We start from the raw sequence: 14508 nt of genomic DNA, 5'->3' as shown, positions 1-14508 counted from the left end.
ACAGTAAAATAGTGCTTTTTATTGACCAAGCATGGATGTTTCTGTAAACTGAAAGAACTGGGTTTTTCTCCCCCTCCTTTCGTATGGCTGATGTATAGTGAACAGGGCTGCAGTCCTAAATACAGTACATTTATCTAGTAGTAAGTCCCACTGAATGCAACTGGGCTTACTTCTACAAAGACATGCAGAACACTGCACTGTAAGACACCTATGTGTGGGCAGGCAATAAAAGAAATTCCTTGTACAACTACTAAGCTTTGTTGATGTTAACTTGCAAGGCTGTCACAAAGATGGGCACAAACCATGAACGCATTGAGGTGTGCTATAATAAAAGGTGGTCTCAGAAGCAAATCCTACACCTTCAAGTCCACATGGGAGAAGACAGCCTTAAAGACCAGGATTAAAGCCCTCCATTGCACTTTCCAATTACTGGCCTCCCCTTGTCACCCACCTGTATCCCAAAGGTCACCACACAGATCTGCCCGAGTTCCAGCGCTCCCCATTCATCCGGCCACCTCTGCCTCATCTCCTGGATCTTCTCAATGACCTGCGCAATCTCAGAGGTATTGTACCAGGATGTCATGGATACATCCCGCTCCGCAGTGCCAGCCACATGGCAGAACATGAGCGGGTGGAACTCTGGGTGAGGAGGTATGTTGCCCATGGCACGGATGGCGTCTCCTTTGCCAACATAGAAATGCCTGGAAACAAAGTCAATGATGCTGCTGGTGGAGCGATAATTCTCACTGAAAATGATCCTACTTTTCAGAGCCACCTCGTGCTTCTCCTTCTGGTAGTACTGGAAGAGGCGGTTCAGGAGCGTGTGGTCAGCCGACTGCTCGCCCGCCTGCAGGCAGAAGAGCTTTTCCGTCACCTGCATGTGGTCGCCTGCTAGGATGACACGAGTCTCCAGAGTAGCAAAGCAGAGTGGAACCAGAGCCTCGCACTCTAGCATCTGGGCAGCCTCATCAATCAGGATGTGGCTGAAATAGCCAGGGGCTACTCCAAGCTCCTGGGAGAACATGCTGGTGATGACAATAATGCGGTGCCGCTCCAGCTCTTCCTTAGTAGGCAGTCTGTAGGAATCCCGATGTGGGGATAGGCAGCAGTACTGCTGTGTGATTGCGTCTGTTGATTTGACCGAACGCTCCACAAATTTTATCCTTAGCGGGATGGCCTCAGGGTGTCCGGATGCCACATAATCATGGAAATATTCCCGAATGTAGATATCAGCTGCACTGCAAGAGAAGGTGGGTTTAGTGCAATGTTTTCAACATTTTTGATCCCTAAGAGCACAGGGGTTTTTGTCTGGGTACAGACTGAATCTTCCCCCTCCCCCCCAGCTGAATCTTCCAATGGGCTTCCTTGGACCCATGCTAGCCATTTAGCTATGGTCAACCTGCACAAGTCTGGGTGCAGCATTTTGAGTCCTGTTAGTGCAACTTGCTACCTGCCTCATTTTAAGAGAAAAAACCAATTGGTGGACAAGCCTGGGAAGCACTCCAAGCCTACCCACTGCAAGACCATCTGGGAAACAGACCCAAATGTATCCACCTGCCCTGCTTACCTGTTGGTATGGGTGCAAATCAGCACACGTGTCCAAGGCTGCTTGATGATCTCCAGGGCAGCCATGGCCAATGTGAAAGTCTTCCCCGTCCCAAAAGGTCCATAGATCAGGAGAGGAGGCACTTGGCGGGTCCCGGCTGCCTGCCCAGTGATGAAGGAGAGGGCTTGGTTCTGCTTCTTGTTGCCTCGTTGCAGCACCAGCCCATGAGACTGTGGGACAGAGCATGCAGCCACATCAGGCAGGACCAGTCGTTCATCCAATAGCTTGTCCACAGCATAGTGCCACTGCCGGAACTTTAGAAGGTCAATCTGGAACTGGATCTTCACTTGGAGGGATGAGTCAGCTTTCAGACTCAGCTCAAAGCAGCAGCGTTTGGGCAGGAGGAGACAGATGTTCCTCTCAGTGGAGAACTTATGCTCCACAATGACTTCATAGACGCGGTTGTTGGTGGGCGGGTCCAGGGCCAGGAAGGCAGTCCTTACAGAACGGTGCAGCAGGTATCCTTCCGTGGAGTCTGGGGTCAGGGAGTAAGGGATAGGGATGAGAGCATACAACTCTCCTGCAGTAGCAAACTTCATACCCTGAGAAAGTGTCTCCACCATTTGCTGAAGGAAGGCGACCACTTGCAAGTTGAGCCTGTGTCAGAAGGCAGATCAGGGGGTCAAGAGGATGGGAAAGGGCAGGGAAGCAAGGGAGACAAAAGGGTCCCGGCATTAGTGCAAGGATCACAGATCTCATAAGAACATAAGAACAGCCCCGCTGGATCAGGCCATAGGCCCATCTAGTCCAGCTTCCTGTATCTCACAGCGGCCCACCAAATGCCCCAGGGGGCACACCAGATAACAAGAGACCTGCATCCTGGTGCCTTCCCTTGCATCTGACATAGCTCATTTCTAAAATCAGGAGGTTGTACATGCACATCATGGCTCATCATGGCTTGTAACCTGTAATGGATTTTTCCTCCAGAAACTTGTCCAATCCCCTTTTAAAGGCATCCAGGCCAGACGCCATCACCACATCCTGTGGCAAGGAGTTCCACAGACCAACCACACGCTGAGTAAAGAAATACTTTCTTTTGTCTGTCCTAACTCTCCCAACACTCAATCTTAGTGGATGTCCCCTGGTTCTGGTGTTATGTGAGAGTGTAAAGAGCATCTCTCTATCTACTTTATCCTTCCCATGCATAATCTCCACTCACACATCTCCTACAATGCTGAACCCACAGGTCAAATAGCAGCCTCATTGGTCTTTATCTGGCCCTCACTGGCCCTAGAGCATCTTAATTATAGTTTGGGGTAAAATCTTCCCTCAGTTTCAACACTGAAAACAAGAAATTTGTTTTCAAAAATGGTGCGTGCATTGAGAAAAACAGAGATTTTTCCACATTTTCCCACATATTCATGCATTGGGCCTCGCAAGAATGTTGGCTTTCATTCAGGAAAGGAAGAACTCGTTCCTTGGCATCTCAAGTTGCAAAGATGGACTTAAGGAGTCAAGAGAATTGCAGAATATGGATTTACTTAGGCTAGAGGGTTGGGCTTCAGGGGCCAACTTAACTCCAGAGGGTTGGATATTTGAAGGGCAGGTGGGGGTGAATCCCAGTGGCAGTTGCGCACACTGGGATCCTATTGCCCTTTTCCCAGCACAATACACCCTCTTGAGGTTCCTCAAACTTAATCCAGCTAAAGAGCCGGCATAGGTCTAAGGAGACCCACTGGCAGCCTGGTGGCTTATAAAGAGGAAAGTTCTTTAAAATTCTTTAAAATTTTGTCCATCTGGTCACCCCTCCATCATAGGCTGCAGTTCCCATTCCGTTGGCACCACTGTATTGTATAAACTGTGAGGGATAGGAACCCCATGAACCTGAATTAGAGGCTGCCCAGAGAGGGCTCCTAGAACCCTGCTGCAGCTCCTGGGTCACTTACCTGGCAATTTCAGCCTGCAGTGCCTCCTCCTCTCTGAACAGAAGGTTGTGCATTTGCTCGCGGTAGTTTAAGCGAGAAATCGGCTTGCCCTCAGCTCCCCGCTGGAAACTCAGGGACAGAGAGGGGGCCTTGTACTTTGCCAGCAGCTCCAGATCCCTGCTGGTGCGCTCTATGCTGGGCACCACCACACGGTTGCCGCTGTGCCAACGCTCAGCATCCACAAAGTGGCTGCTCTGCTCTGCAGACTGATGAACGTGCCAAAGGGTTTCCTTTTTACCAATCTCAGCTTGAAGCTTTCGGACCAGCACAGGGCGGCTGCCAAAGTCAAACACCAGCCACTGCTCATAGGTGCCAAAAGTGCAACACTTCAGGCACACCTCCACCTGGAAGGCCAGCGGAGATGTCTTCTGAATCTGGAATCTCTCTCCTGAGGCATAGGTGAGATCCCGAGACAGTCCAGGTCCTGCTAAGGTAAAGGTTGCTCCAGGGACTCTCTTCAATAGTGCCACGTGCTCTAGTGGCTTCTGAAATGAGAGGAAAAGGAACCGTGTTGGGTGGAAGAAAAATACACACCGCCCCCAACCAGAACTGGCCCTTCTGTACCAGATGCTGAGGCAGAGCGGCTGACTGAAAGTAATTCCCTACAGTATGTCCCCTTATGCTATGACTTCAAACCCCACCTTCTCTGGGACCAAAAGATGCCTGCAACTTTGGAAAAACCAGGATGGACTGTAGATCAGGGGTGCCCAAACCCTGGCCCAGGGGCCACTTGCAGACCTCAGGGGCTCCCAATCAGGCCCTCAGGGAGCCCCCAGTCTTCAACGAGCCCCTGACCCTCCAGAGATTTGCTGGAGCCCATGCTGGCCGGATGCAACTGCTCTCAGGATGAGGACGACTGTTCAACTTCTCATCTGAGCTGTGGGACACGGGGCTCTGTCCATTACTTGCTGTTTCACATCTGTGATGCAGCAGTGGCAGTGAAGGAAAGGCCAGTCTTGCTTTGTGCAAGGCCTTCTATAGGCCTTGAGCTACTGCAAGACCTTCATTCATTCATACAAGTTCCATCTCTAATGTATTCATTTATGCAAATTTATTCAAATTTTAAATGTAAATTTAAATTCTTTTGTAAATGTAAATTAATTCTTTTTTTCCTCGGCCCCCAAGGCAGTGTCAGAGAGATGATGCGGCCCTCCTTCCAAAATGTTTGGACACTCTTGCTGTAGATCGATGATAGCACGTATGAACGCAGAAGTCCTAGATGTGATCCCTGACTGTTCATGCAAGAAACTATGCAGAGTTGACCTCTCCAGCCCATCCAAACAATCTTACACAGAGCAAAAGCGAGGATATGAGAACCTGCCTAACCACCCCTGTGATCTGTTTTATACTTTCAAGTTTACCTGGGAAACAACTTCAAAAATCCACCGGTATTGCAGCTTCTTGTCCTCAGATTGCACCTGCAGAGGCTGCTGGCACGTTATGGTCACACCATCCACCTGTTCTGAAATCTGATGAGAGATGCAACAAGATGAGAATGGTGGCAATAGATCACAGGGGCTTTCCACTTTTTTTTCCAGTCAAGAATGAAAAACAAGATAAATGTAACTAATTATTTGCATTGATCTGTCCATATATACAGTAGAACCTGCAAAGTTGACCAACTCTCTATAATGACCACCTCAAGTTGACCTAATTTTCTAGAGCCTTGGGTTTTTCTAGACCTAATTTTCTATAGCCTTTTTCCCCCCCATATGTTGACCACCTCCCTATGTTGACCAATTCCTCCAGTCCCTTGGGTGGTCAACTTAAAGAGGTTCTACTGTATATATGAAATGCTCTCCTAATGTTGGCATGTGCACACTAGTTCATGGTTGCAGCGTTAGGGCCCAATCCTATCCAACTTTTCAGCACCAGTGCAGCTGAAATGCAGCCCCAAGGTAAGGGAACAGACATTCCCTTATCTTGAGGAGGCCTCTGTGACTGCCTCCTCACCAAAGGATGCAGTGCACATCCCACTGGCACAGCTGCACCGGCACTGGAAAACTGGATAGAATTGGGCTCTCTCTCTCAAATTTAAATATTAGAAACATGCTCTGGACAACTGGCTCAATCTGAATTTTGGGGTGACTTGGAATAGTATCCGAGTATTCCTTCTCCCCCTCCTCCACACACTGCTCACCAAGCCTAAATGGTAACACTTTAATCTGAACTTCAAGGGGAAAAAGCATTCCTAAATTTTTTATCAATTAAGTTTGAGAAAAGAATCATCTTCCAAGTTTTGGATTTTGCATTTCCAAATCGCATTCCAAGGGTAGCCATGCTGACCTGTTCTGTGGTACCTTAGAAGCCTCTTACACTCCTAAACAGCCCTTAAGTGGGGCGCAGGACTCATAGCTAGTTTTGCTACCAGAGACTATCATGGTTATTCTTCTGGATGGACAGTCACAGTTCACTAAACATCTCGCCGTATAGCTCCTTCAGGAAACTGTCCCCAGTGACAGAGTTTGGGCTGCAACCTGCTGCTTTAGGAGACTTATTTGAAAAAGGAACAGGCAAATCAATGGAGGAGTGGTCTAGTCATCAGGATGCTGGGATGGAACCTCCAGTGCTAGATGCAGAGAGTAAGAACAAGGGAGAAGGCTATTGCTTTCATTCTCTGCTTGGAAGACACTCAAAACAGGATGTTTGACCAAAAGGACCTTTGCCTGATCCAGCAGTGCCCTCCTGATGTTTTTCTCATTTTTGCCAAAATAAAAGCTTTCCCTCCACTGCCCAAGACCTTCCAGCCTGCAGTTTTGCTCACCAAACAGCAACTTACAATTAAGACCTCATTGTGGCTTTCGTGGTATTCAGCGAGGAGCCGGGCCTGGTAAGCGAGGAGACCACCCTGCTTGGCATGTTTCTGGTTCTTCACTGCAACTTTTGCTCTCTGGATCCATTCCTCCAGCTCCTCGGCGGAATGGGCCTTGGTGCAATCCTGTCCAAACTCACAGATATCAGCACTGCAGGGAGAAAGCAGCCCACGGGCAGAGAAATGTTACGCAAAAGAATGCAAGGACGGCAACCCATCTTCTTCTCCAACAGCCCAACCCTATTAACAGCCTATAGCAGTGGATCTCACAATCTGCTATCGTAAGTCCCAGCCACTGTCATAAAAGCTGTGCTGCTGCCATGTGCAAATGGCTGGGGGGCCAAGCCAGCAGCTCGCCCAGTCCAACCCAAAGCAGGCTCGCCCAGTCCACCCCAAAGTGTCCAGTTCAGGGGCAGTTCAGGGCAGGGATTAGCCTGAATGGGGGTGGTTCAGCAGCAGTTTAGGGGAGATCTTGGCTGCAGCGGCACATGCCAAGATCTTATTCCCCTTTTTCCGGCCTAACACCCCCCCCCCCGGCACCACCTAAATAGCTGGCATAGGTTCAAGGAGATCTATTGGCAGCCAGGTGGCTTACGGGGAGGCAAGTAGAAATGATTTTTAATTACCCTTCCCTGTCACCTGGTCATGGCCCACCACAGTATTCCACACTCATTCTGTCAGCGGCACATTGCCAGTGCTGTGGTCTAGCAGAGAACAGGATTCGGCCTGCCTGTGCAAGAGGGATGACTTAGCAATTATGCTGCTAACATGGGATGCTGGAAATGGTAACTGGATTCCCTGCTCTGTGCCCCAGTTCCCTTGTCACAGGGCAACTTAAGACTGTCAGTTCACACCAGTTATTCTGAATCAGGAATCCTTATCTGCATAGAAAGGGAATCTGCGGTGCCTGTGTGGTCATGTTAAGCAAAACCCTTCTCATTATCTTTTATCACTTCCAAGCCATGCCTCCCCACAATCCCTAATTGAAGTCTGCAGGCATAATATTTAAGAAGGGGTGAAGACTTCAGTATCCTGCTTTCATTTAAAAATGTTTTTAAAAGCATGCCTTTATTCTTCACAGCTATGAACAGCAGCTTGAACACACCAACCAGAGCGCTTGGTGAACTGTCAGAAGTGCAGCCAAACCAGTGGCTGGAGGCAGGCAGGCAGAAATGCTTTAGGGGGTCTCTAACCCACCTTGTTCACAGCAGTGATCTTGCACAACTTGGATGTATTCCAGCAGAGCTTATGCAGGGGACTTCCTGGTTCATTGTGCTCCAGGATATTCAGACCAGGGGGTGAAATGGCTCCCTGTCCCTGAAGTCCCCGTTCATTCAAAATCAAGCACCCCATCTGCAAAACTCCACCTCTTTAACTACATGGCCCCACCCCTGATGCTGTCAATAGTGAAAGAACATCAGGAGGGTAGAGCAGAATGCTCAGATTCTCATTAAACAAACAGTGAACTCTTGAGCATTAACAACTAAACTCCAAATTTATAGGAAGAAGTCATAAAAAAAGTCCTGCTTACCGGCTACAAAGAGCAAAAGTCCTCAGGCCATAGGGAGGAGCGCGGTGGGCCCACTCGATCATGGTGTCAGTGGCAATCATCTGAGTGTGCTCCACGGAGGAGCAGTGGTTCTCAAAGCTCTCCTGGGAGTTGCAGGTCACCAGGCACACTCTGCAGTAGAAGTGGGCTTCAGGCTGGGAGGGTTGCTCTCCTGGTCTGCAGTTGGCCAGAGGGGTCAGAAGGTCTGTGCGCACTAAGCTGCAGTTCCTCTCTGCCTCCCAGACTGCCATTTCCACATCACTGTGAGCATAGTTGCATCGATGCACCCCATGCCTGCACGGTTTGCCAGCAGAGATGTATGTGCAGTAACGCAATTTCTTCACACCCCTTGGGCAGGGCCGGATTTCTGTGTACTGCTCTTTCATCGTGCCATTGGTAATCACGTGCACCAAAAGCGCATTCCAGTGTCTTGCACAGGTCTCAACCGAGTCCTTAAGGCAGATCCTTGGGGGGCTTTGATAAAAGCAGAACTTGCAGATCTCCTGGAAATGGCCCCCAAACTCACTCCAGATTTCTTCAGTGATGCTGGTCTGTGGAGGCCTGGAAAGACCATTCACAACACTGCCTGTCTGAGACTGCTGTAGCAACTTCTTCAGAATGTGCCTTTCCATGTTGCTATTCTTCTCAAATGTCCACACTACCACCTCCTCCTGACTCCAAGCAAAGGTGCAGTCATTCCGATGCCTTCTGCATCCCAACCCAGCAACATAGTACCTGCAGATGCTATACTGGGCCGGCTTTGGAAAGCCTGGCCTTCGGGCGACCTTCCTCCAAAGTTTCTCTGGTTTCCCCCTGCTTCTGGCCAGGAGGATTTCCATCGCACAGCAATGCTCCACCTCTTTCAGCCAATAGGTGCTCTCGTTTTCCTGCAGGCTGCATTTCGAGCAAACCAGGCGCAGCTCCAGTTGCTCCTGGAGGCCATCCAGCGGCTTCGGAACCACCCGGTTCATCTGGGGCATATTCTCAAAAAGTCCAACAAATCTGGACAATCAAAAATTCCCACAGATGTAGCTCCAGCACATCAGACATCCACAAATGCCCAGCAAGAGGACTTCAAGCCCAATTCTCAAAATCCTAGAAGTTACAAAAAGAAGTTGTTGTAAGTCACCAAGGGACTGGCATCATAAACAGTTGTCCTTTGCTTGCTACCAAACGCACGTTAAGGCAGGCAGATCAGCCTCAGACAAACCTCAAGAAATCTCAGCAGCTTCTCAAATAATGAATGATCGAGGCAAACCTGCCGGGAAGCTGCAACCTGTGGCTGTTACTTCCTGGTGCAGGACAAAGCTGGAGTCTCGACTGGAAAGCCTTCCTTTGGGGAGACCAAGGCAAGGGCCTGGTGGAAGGACCTCAGTGCTGTGGGAGAGCACCTGCAATTGCATGCAGAAGCTTTACAGGCTCGGTGCCCCCCCCATCTCCAATTATCTCAGAGAGCAAAGCTGGGGAAGACTTGGCAGAATCCAAGCTTGGGAGATCTGCCATTAGTTGGAAGAGGCAGTACTGGTCTAGAGAGAGCCCTGGACAGACAGTACAAGGGAACTTCATATGACACTTGAGGACTGGCTCGGGAAAAACCAAGGTCAAAGTGAAATTGCACATCAAGCTAAAAATACACAGGTACTCATATGGAGAAACCACTGAGGTGGTAAATCTGAGTCTGGGCTATACCACTCAAGGTGAAAGCTCACATGATAGGCTGCACCTCCCAAACTAAAAGTTTCTTGCACACAGAAAACCAGCATCCTCTGAGCAACAGCCTAACCCAGATTAGCCTTCTCCATGAGATGCTAGCTTTCCATTTTCAAACTTTGCACTTTTCATCCCCTCTAGCTACACCTGCCTGTTGGCAACCTTCAGTCTCGAAAGACTATGGTATCTCGCTCTGAATGGTGGTTCTGGAACAGCGTATAGTGTGGCTGAAAAGGCCGATTCAGGAGTGAAGCTACACCAGAGTTTTAACAAAAGCTTTCTTAAAGTCCATGTATACATTATCAACTGGTTTACCTTTATCAACATGCCTGTAGACACTCTCTAAAAAGTTACACAGGACCTATAGTTTTTTTGCAGCAGCCATAAGACTTTCCTCACAGCAAGACTTCCAACAAGCGGTGTGGCATTGCACTTGATAAACATGGGATGCGCGTGTGTGTTAAAGGCTATTGCGTATTGAATTGAGGATGTCTCAGAGCAGGCACTGCATTTATCTGCAGCCCCTTGGTGGATATATGAGCTTTTTTCTCCTAGCTCTTTTCTTATGACTTAAGTGAATTTGCTGTTTAAAAGTGCAATGCCACACCACTTGTTGGAAGTCTTGCTGTGACTGGAAATCCACTCCCAAAGGTTTCTTACCCAAATGTCTGGCTGATTTCCACAAGTTTCTCAGAACTGTGCTCCATCAGACACCATCTGGTAAATGCTATGTGACACGGTCAGCTCAACAAAATAAGTTGCAGCATGCAGTCAAACAGGAAGCACTTCTCCTCCTCACATGGCCAAAGGCCAGCAAGACCTCTTTGTCCACACAGGCTGTCTAAATTGGACCAAGTGTGCCCTTGTGTTCACCATCCATGAGCCAAGTCAGGACAGAAAGGGCAAGAATCACCGGGCAGTCTCCATTTATTGCACCATCACAGCATATGAAGCTGCGTGTTACTGGATCAGTCAACAATCGGTTCAGGTGGCCCAGTGCTCTTGAGTGGCAGGGGCTTTCCCCAGTCCTACTACTCATCTGAGTCCTTGGGATTGTCCCCAGGGCAGCAGTTCTCAACCAGCATGCCATGAAAGGTCCATAGCTGTGTTGTAGAGGTTTGGAGCACAGCTCTGAAAATCACTGGAAAACGCATCTGGGTTCTGCGGCTCTGTTTCTAGGGCAACTGTCTGTTGTAAGGTAATGCCTGACCCTCTTCCTCCACCAGCAGAACCACAGACAATTCATTACTATAGACAGTTTTTCTTGTGACAGAGCCACAGTACCCAGAAGAGTCTCCCAGAAGCTGGAAGTGACATCGGAAGAGGCAAAGACCAAAGAGATCAGTGTGCTGTGTGAAGAAAAATGTTGAAAATTGCTCCTCTCCCAGTTGCACAGTCTCCCTACATATCAAAGGGCCTGCCTCTTCCCCCATATCTCCCTGTTTCAGCATACATATATTGCACACCATTTATGGGCCTAATTCAAACCTTTCAGAGAAAAGCTGTTCTCTATTCCCTTAAAGTTTGCCAAAGCCAAAACACCTTCTCTAGGAGCCAGGTCAGCCTTCCCTGTTTGGAAATTTAGGGCACAGTCCCGTCCCCCCCTGCACATCCTTCTGTGTAAGTCCTATTGCCACCAACAGGGAGCAGGCAAGAGTACTCCTGACCCTACAAGGCTGCCTCAGGCTGCCTCAACCTAATCCTCACTTTCATGGGAGTAAGCCCCATTAGCTACGACCAGGCTTACTTCTGAGTAGACATGCATAGGGGTGGGTACGAAGGCAGTTGTTGCCTGCCTGTGTGCTGATTGCCCAACCAGAGAAGCCCGGTGGAGCCAGGAGGTGGGAGCTGCAGTGAGAAGAGGGAGCCAGAAGCAGGCAAGCAGGTATATCAAGCAAGTCTAGTGAGTTTAGCATCTGTGCTTTGCAAGAATAAGGGGAAGGCAAGTGGAACTCTGAGTTTTGGAGAAGGAGAGGGAAGACTCCCTGAGTTGTGAAGAGGAGAGGAGGAAGAGAAGGAGAAGGTAAGTGCACTCTTTCTAACGCCTTGTCTTCTAACCTTAAATCAACCTTAGATCAACATTGAAATTTAGCTTTACCTTTAGCTTAGCTTTATCTGAGCTTTACCTAAGTTAACACCTAATCTGCCAATTGGAGGATAGCAAATGTCACGCCTATCTTTAAAAAGGGAAAGAGGGGGGACCCGGGAAACTATAGGCTGGTCAGCCTAACATCTATGGTGGTAAGATGGTGGAATGCCTCATCAAAGATAGAATCTCAAAACACATGGCCTTGCTGAGGGAGAATCCGCATGGCTTCTGAAAGGGTACGTCTTGCCTCACGAACCGTACAGAATTCTTTGAAAAGGTCAACAGGCATGTGGATGCGGGAGAACCCATGGACATTATATATCTGGACTTTCAGAAGGTGTTTGACATGGTCCCTCACCAAAGCCTGCTGAAAAAAAACTCCATAGTCAGGGAATTAGAGGGCAGGTCCTCTCACGGATTGAGACCTAGTTGAAGACCAGAAAACAGAGAGTGGGTCCCACAGGATGTGGTGAAGGTATCTGGACTAGATGCCTTTAAAGAGGATTGGACAAGTTTCTGGAGGAAAAATCCATTACGGGTTACAAGCCATGATGTGTATGTGCCACCTCCTGATTTTAGAAATGGGCTATGCCAGATGCAAGGGAGGACACCAGGATGCAGGTCTCTTGTGATCTGGTGTGCTCCCTGGGGCATTTGGTGGGCTGCTGTGAGATACAGGAAGCTGGACTAGATGGGCCTATGGCCTGCTCCAGTGGGGCTGTTCTTATGTTCTTAACTACAATTCCCAGGAAGCCTTGCAGGTCTCTTGTTATCTGGTGTGCTCCCTGGGGCATTTGGTGGGGCCACTGTGAGATACAGGAAGCTGGACTAGATGGGCCTATGGCCTGATCCAGTGGGGCTGTTCTTATGTTCTTAAGTCTGCTGAGGCCCCCAACCTAAGGACTGGCTGACTGATAAAGGTCCTTGAAAGTCCCTTTTCCTTGCTAGTTTGCCTACAACTCCCCAAAGCGACCCTCCCTGCACTTTGGGGCTTTCAGAGGAAGGGCGCTGGGCCACAATCCTATCCACACTTTCCTGGAAGTAAGCCCCATTGACTATAATGGGGCTTACTTCTGAGCAGGCATGCATAGGATTGGGCTTTTGGTTGCACTCTTTTTTCTCAAATACACAAGCAGTCAATTGGCACTTCTCTCTTCTCTTCTTCCCCCACCCCACCCTCTTCCCCAGGCATATTTCCCTCCCCCATCTCACAATTACAGTTAGCAACTCTTACTGTCCCTGCCCTCACTTGTCAGCACCTTCCAAAGATACAGAATCACTGCCTCACATTCTCTCTGTCTCTCCCCCATGCCCAGTTTAATCCTGCACTTGTTTCAGTCATGTCTCCTCACTGCCCCTCACCTGCATTTCTCCACTATGTGATTGACCTGCCCTGTCTTTGCCAACACTTTCTGGCACTTTTGATCAGAATTTGAACATAGGATTTTTCCTCCTTTTCAGAAACCACATATACTTCCCTCTCCATGCTTCTTGTCAATTTTTTGTCATGTAATGATTTAATTGTATTAATTCAATATTAACTTTAATGTAGTAATTTAATGTAAGTAAAAAACTGGTAGTGTGCCTTGACAATTTTAGTGCCTAGTCAGTGTGTCGTGAGCTGAAAAAGGTTGAATATGGCTGCACTGGAAGATGTGCTGGAGGGCAGAGTCTTGAGTGGCCAGGAGTGACCTTGTCTGGTGTAGCCAACAGGGCAGCCAAATATCTTTTTGCCAGCCCCATTAGGCAAATAAGAAACTGCGAGTGAAGGTCATTCATCCAGCGGTCAACCCATTGCCAGGTTTCCTAAGCATCATGTGCTTCAAGAGACACCCCTTCTACATCAAGTGCAACAAACCAGGTTATCTCAGTTGCTACCTACTACCAGCAAAACAGGAGCCAGTTATCCATGCTGGGGAGACAGTGCAGAATGGAGACAATCCTGTCAGACTAGGACTGGGACAACCTGGATTCAAATCTCCACTCAGCTATGAGCTCAGTGGGTGGCTTTGTATCCATCACCATTCCTACACTGCAGGGCTGGTGTGCAGATAATATGAGAAGAGAATCATGTGCCCTGAACTCTTACTATCCTTACAGAAGGATAAGACAGATCTATAATAAAACAAATAAATGGTCAGAACAACAGACCTTTAACTACCACTGGCTTTAACTACTTTACTGGCAGAGCAGAGATTTATGGTATACTAGTCAGGGTGTCAGAGGAGGACCAGACAGCCTGGCTTCAAATTCCACAACCTAAATGAGCAGGGTGAATGTAACAAATAGGAGGTTTCTTCAACCAGTAGTGCAGCTATGGGGGGGGCACGGCACTAAGTTTTGCAGGGCACCTCAATGCACAGCGTAAGCTGCCTCTCCTGCATGCCATCAGAGCCATTCCCAGTGGTGAGAGCAAAGCTGAGGAGACACCTCCACTTTGCTCTCACCACCAGGATTGGCTCTGATGGCAAGGACAGAGCTTACACTGCACATTAAGGCATCCTGCAAAACTTAGTGCTGTGCCCCTCCAATAGCTACACTACTGTGCTCAACTGTCTGGCATCATTATTTTATTTATTTATTGGATTTGTATTCTGCCTTTCGCCCAAGGCAGCTGTCTTGGCAGACAGATATCATCATCAAAAATTGACAGACATCATCTGTCTGCAACATGGTATCTATCCCCCTTGAACAGTGAGAGCTGAATGATGGGAAGGTTTCTTTATAATTATATTTGCTTGATTTGTACATGAATGTCATAAGAACTGCCCCACTGGATCAGACCATAGGCCCATCTAGTTCAGCTTCCTGTATCTC

At 48.5% G+C, this 14508-nt stretch overlaps 1 protein-coding gene across 1 annotated transcript in view; it reads right to left on the bottom strand.

Moving 5' to 3' along the window:
- HELZ2 (helicase with zinc finger 2) overlaps nt 1-14508 on the bottom strand; it is a 60916-nt gene that overhangs the window by 32869 nt on the left and 13539 nt on the right. Inside the window, exons 2-7 of the mRNA XM_066623735.1 lie at nt 7875-8987; nt 6311-6494; nt 4893-5000; nt 3493-4016; nt 1568-2203; nt 452-1238 (exon numbers count right to left, since the gene is read on the bottom strand). Of these exons, the coding sequence (XP_066479832.1) occupies nt 452-1238; nt 1568-2203; nt 3493-4016; nt 4893-5000; nt 6311-6494; nt 7875-8872 (3237 nt within the window). The 5' untranslated portion in view covers nt 8873-8987. The remainder of the gene's footprint in view (nt 1-451; nt 1239-1567; nt 2204-3492; nt 4017-4892; nt 5001-6310; nt 6495-7874; nt 8988-14508) is intronic.

The sequence above is a fragment of the Tiliqua scincoides genome, chromosome 4 (assembly GCF_035046505.1).
Source record: "Tiliqua scincoides isolate rTilSci1 chromosome 4, rTilSci1.hap2, whole genome shotgun sequence".
In the NCBI taxonomy this organism is placed as follows: Eukaryota; Metazoa; Chordata; class Lepidosauria; order Squamata; family Scincidae; genus Tiliqua; species Tiliqua scincoides.
The sequence above is the reverse complement of the archived record's forward strand: the minus strand, read 5'-3'. Positions and strand labels throughout refer to the sequence as shown.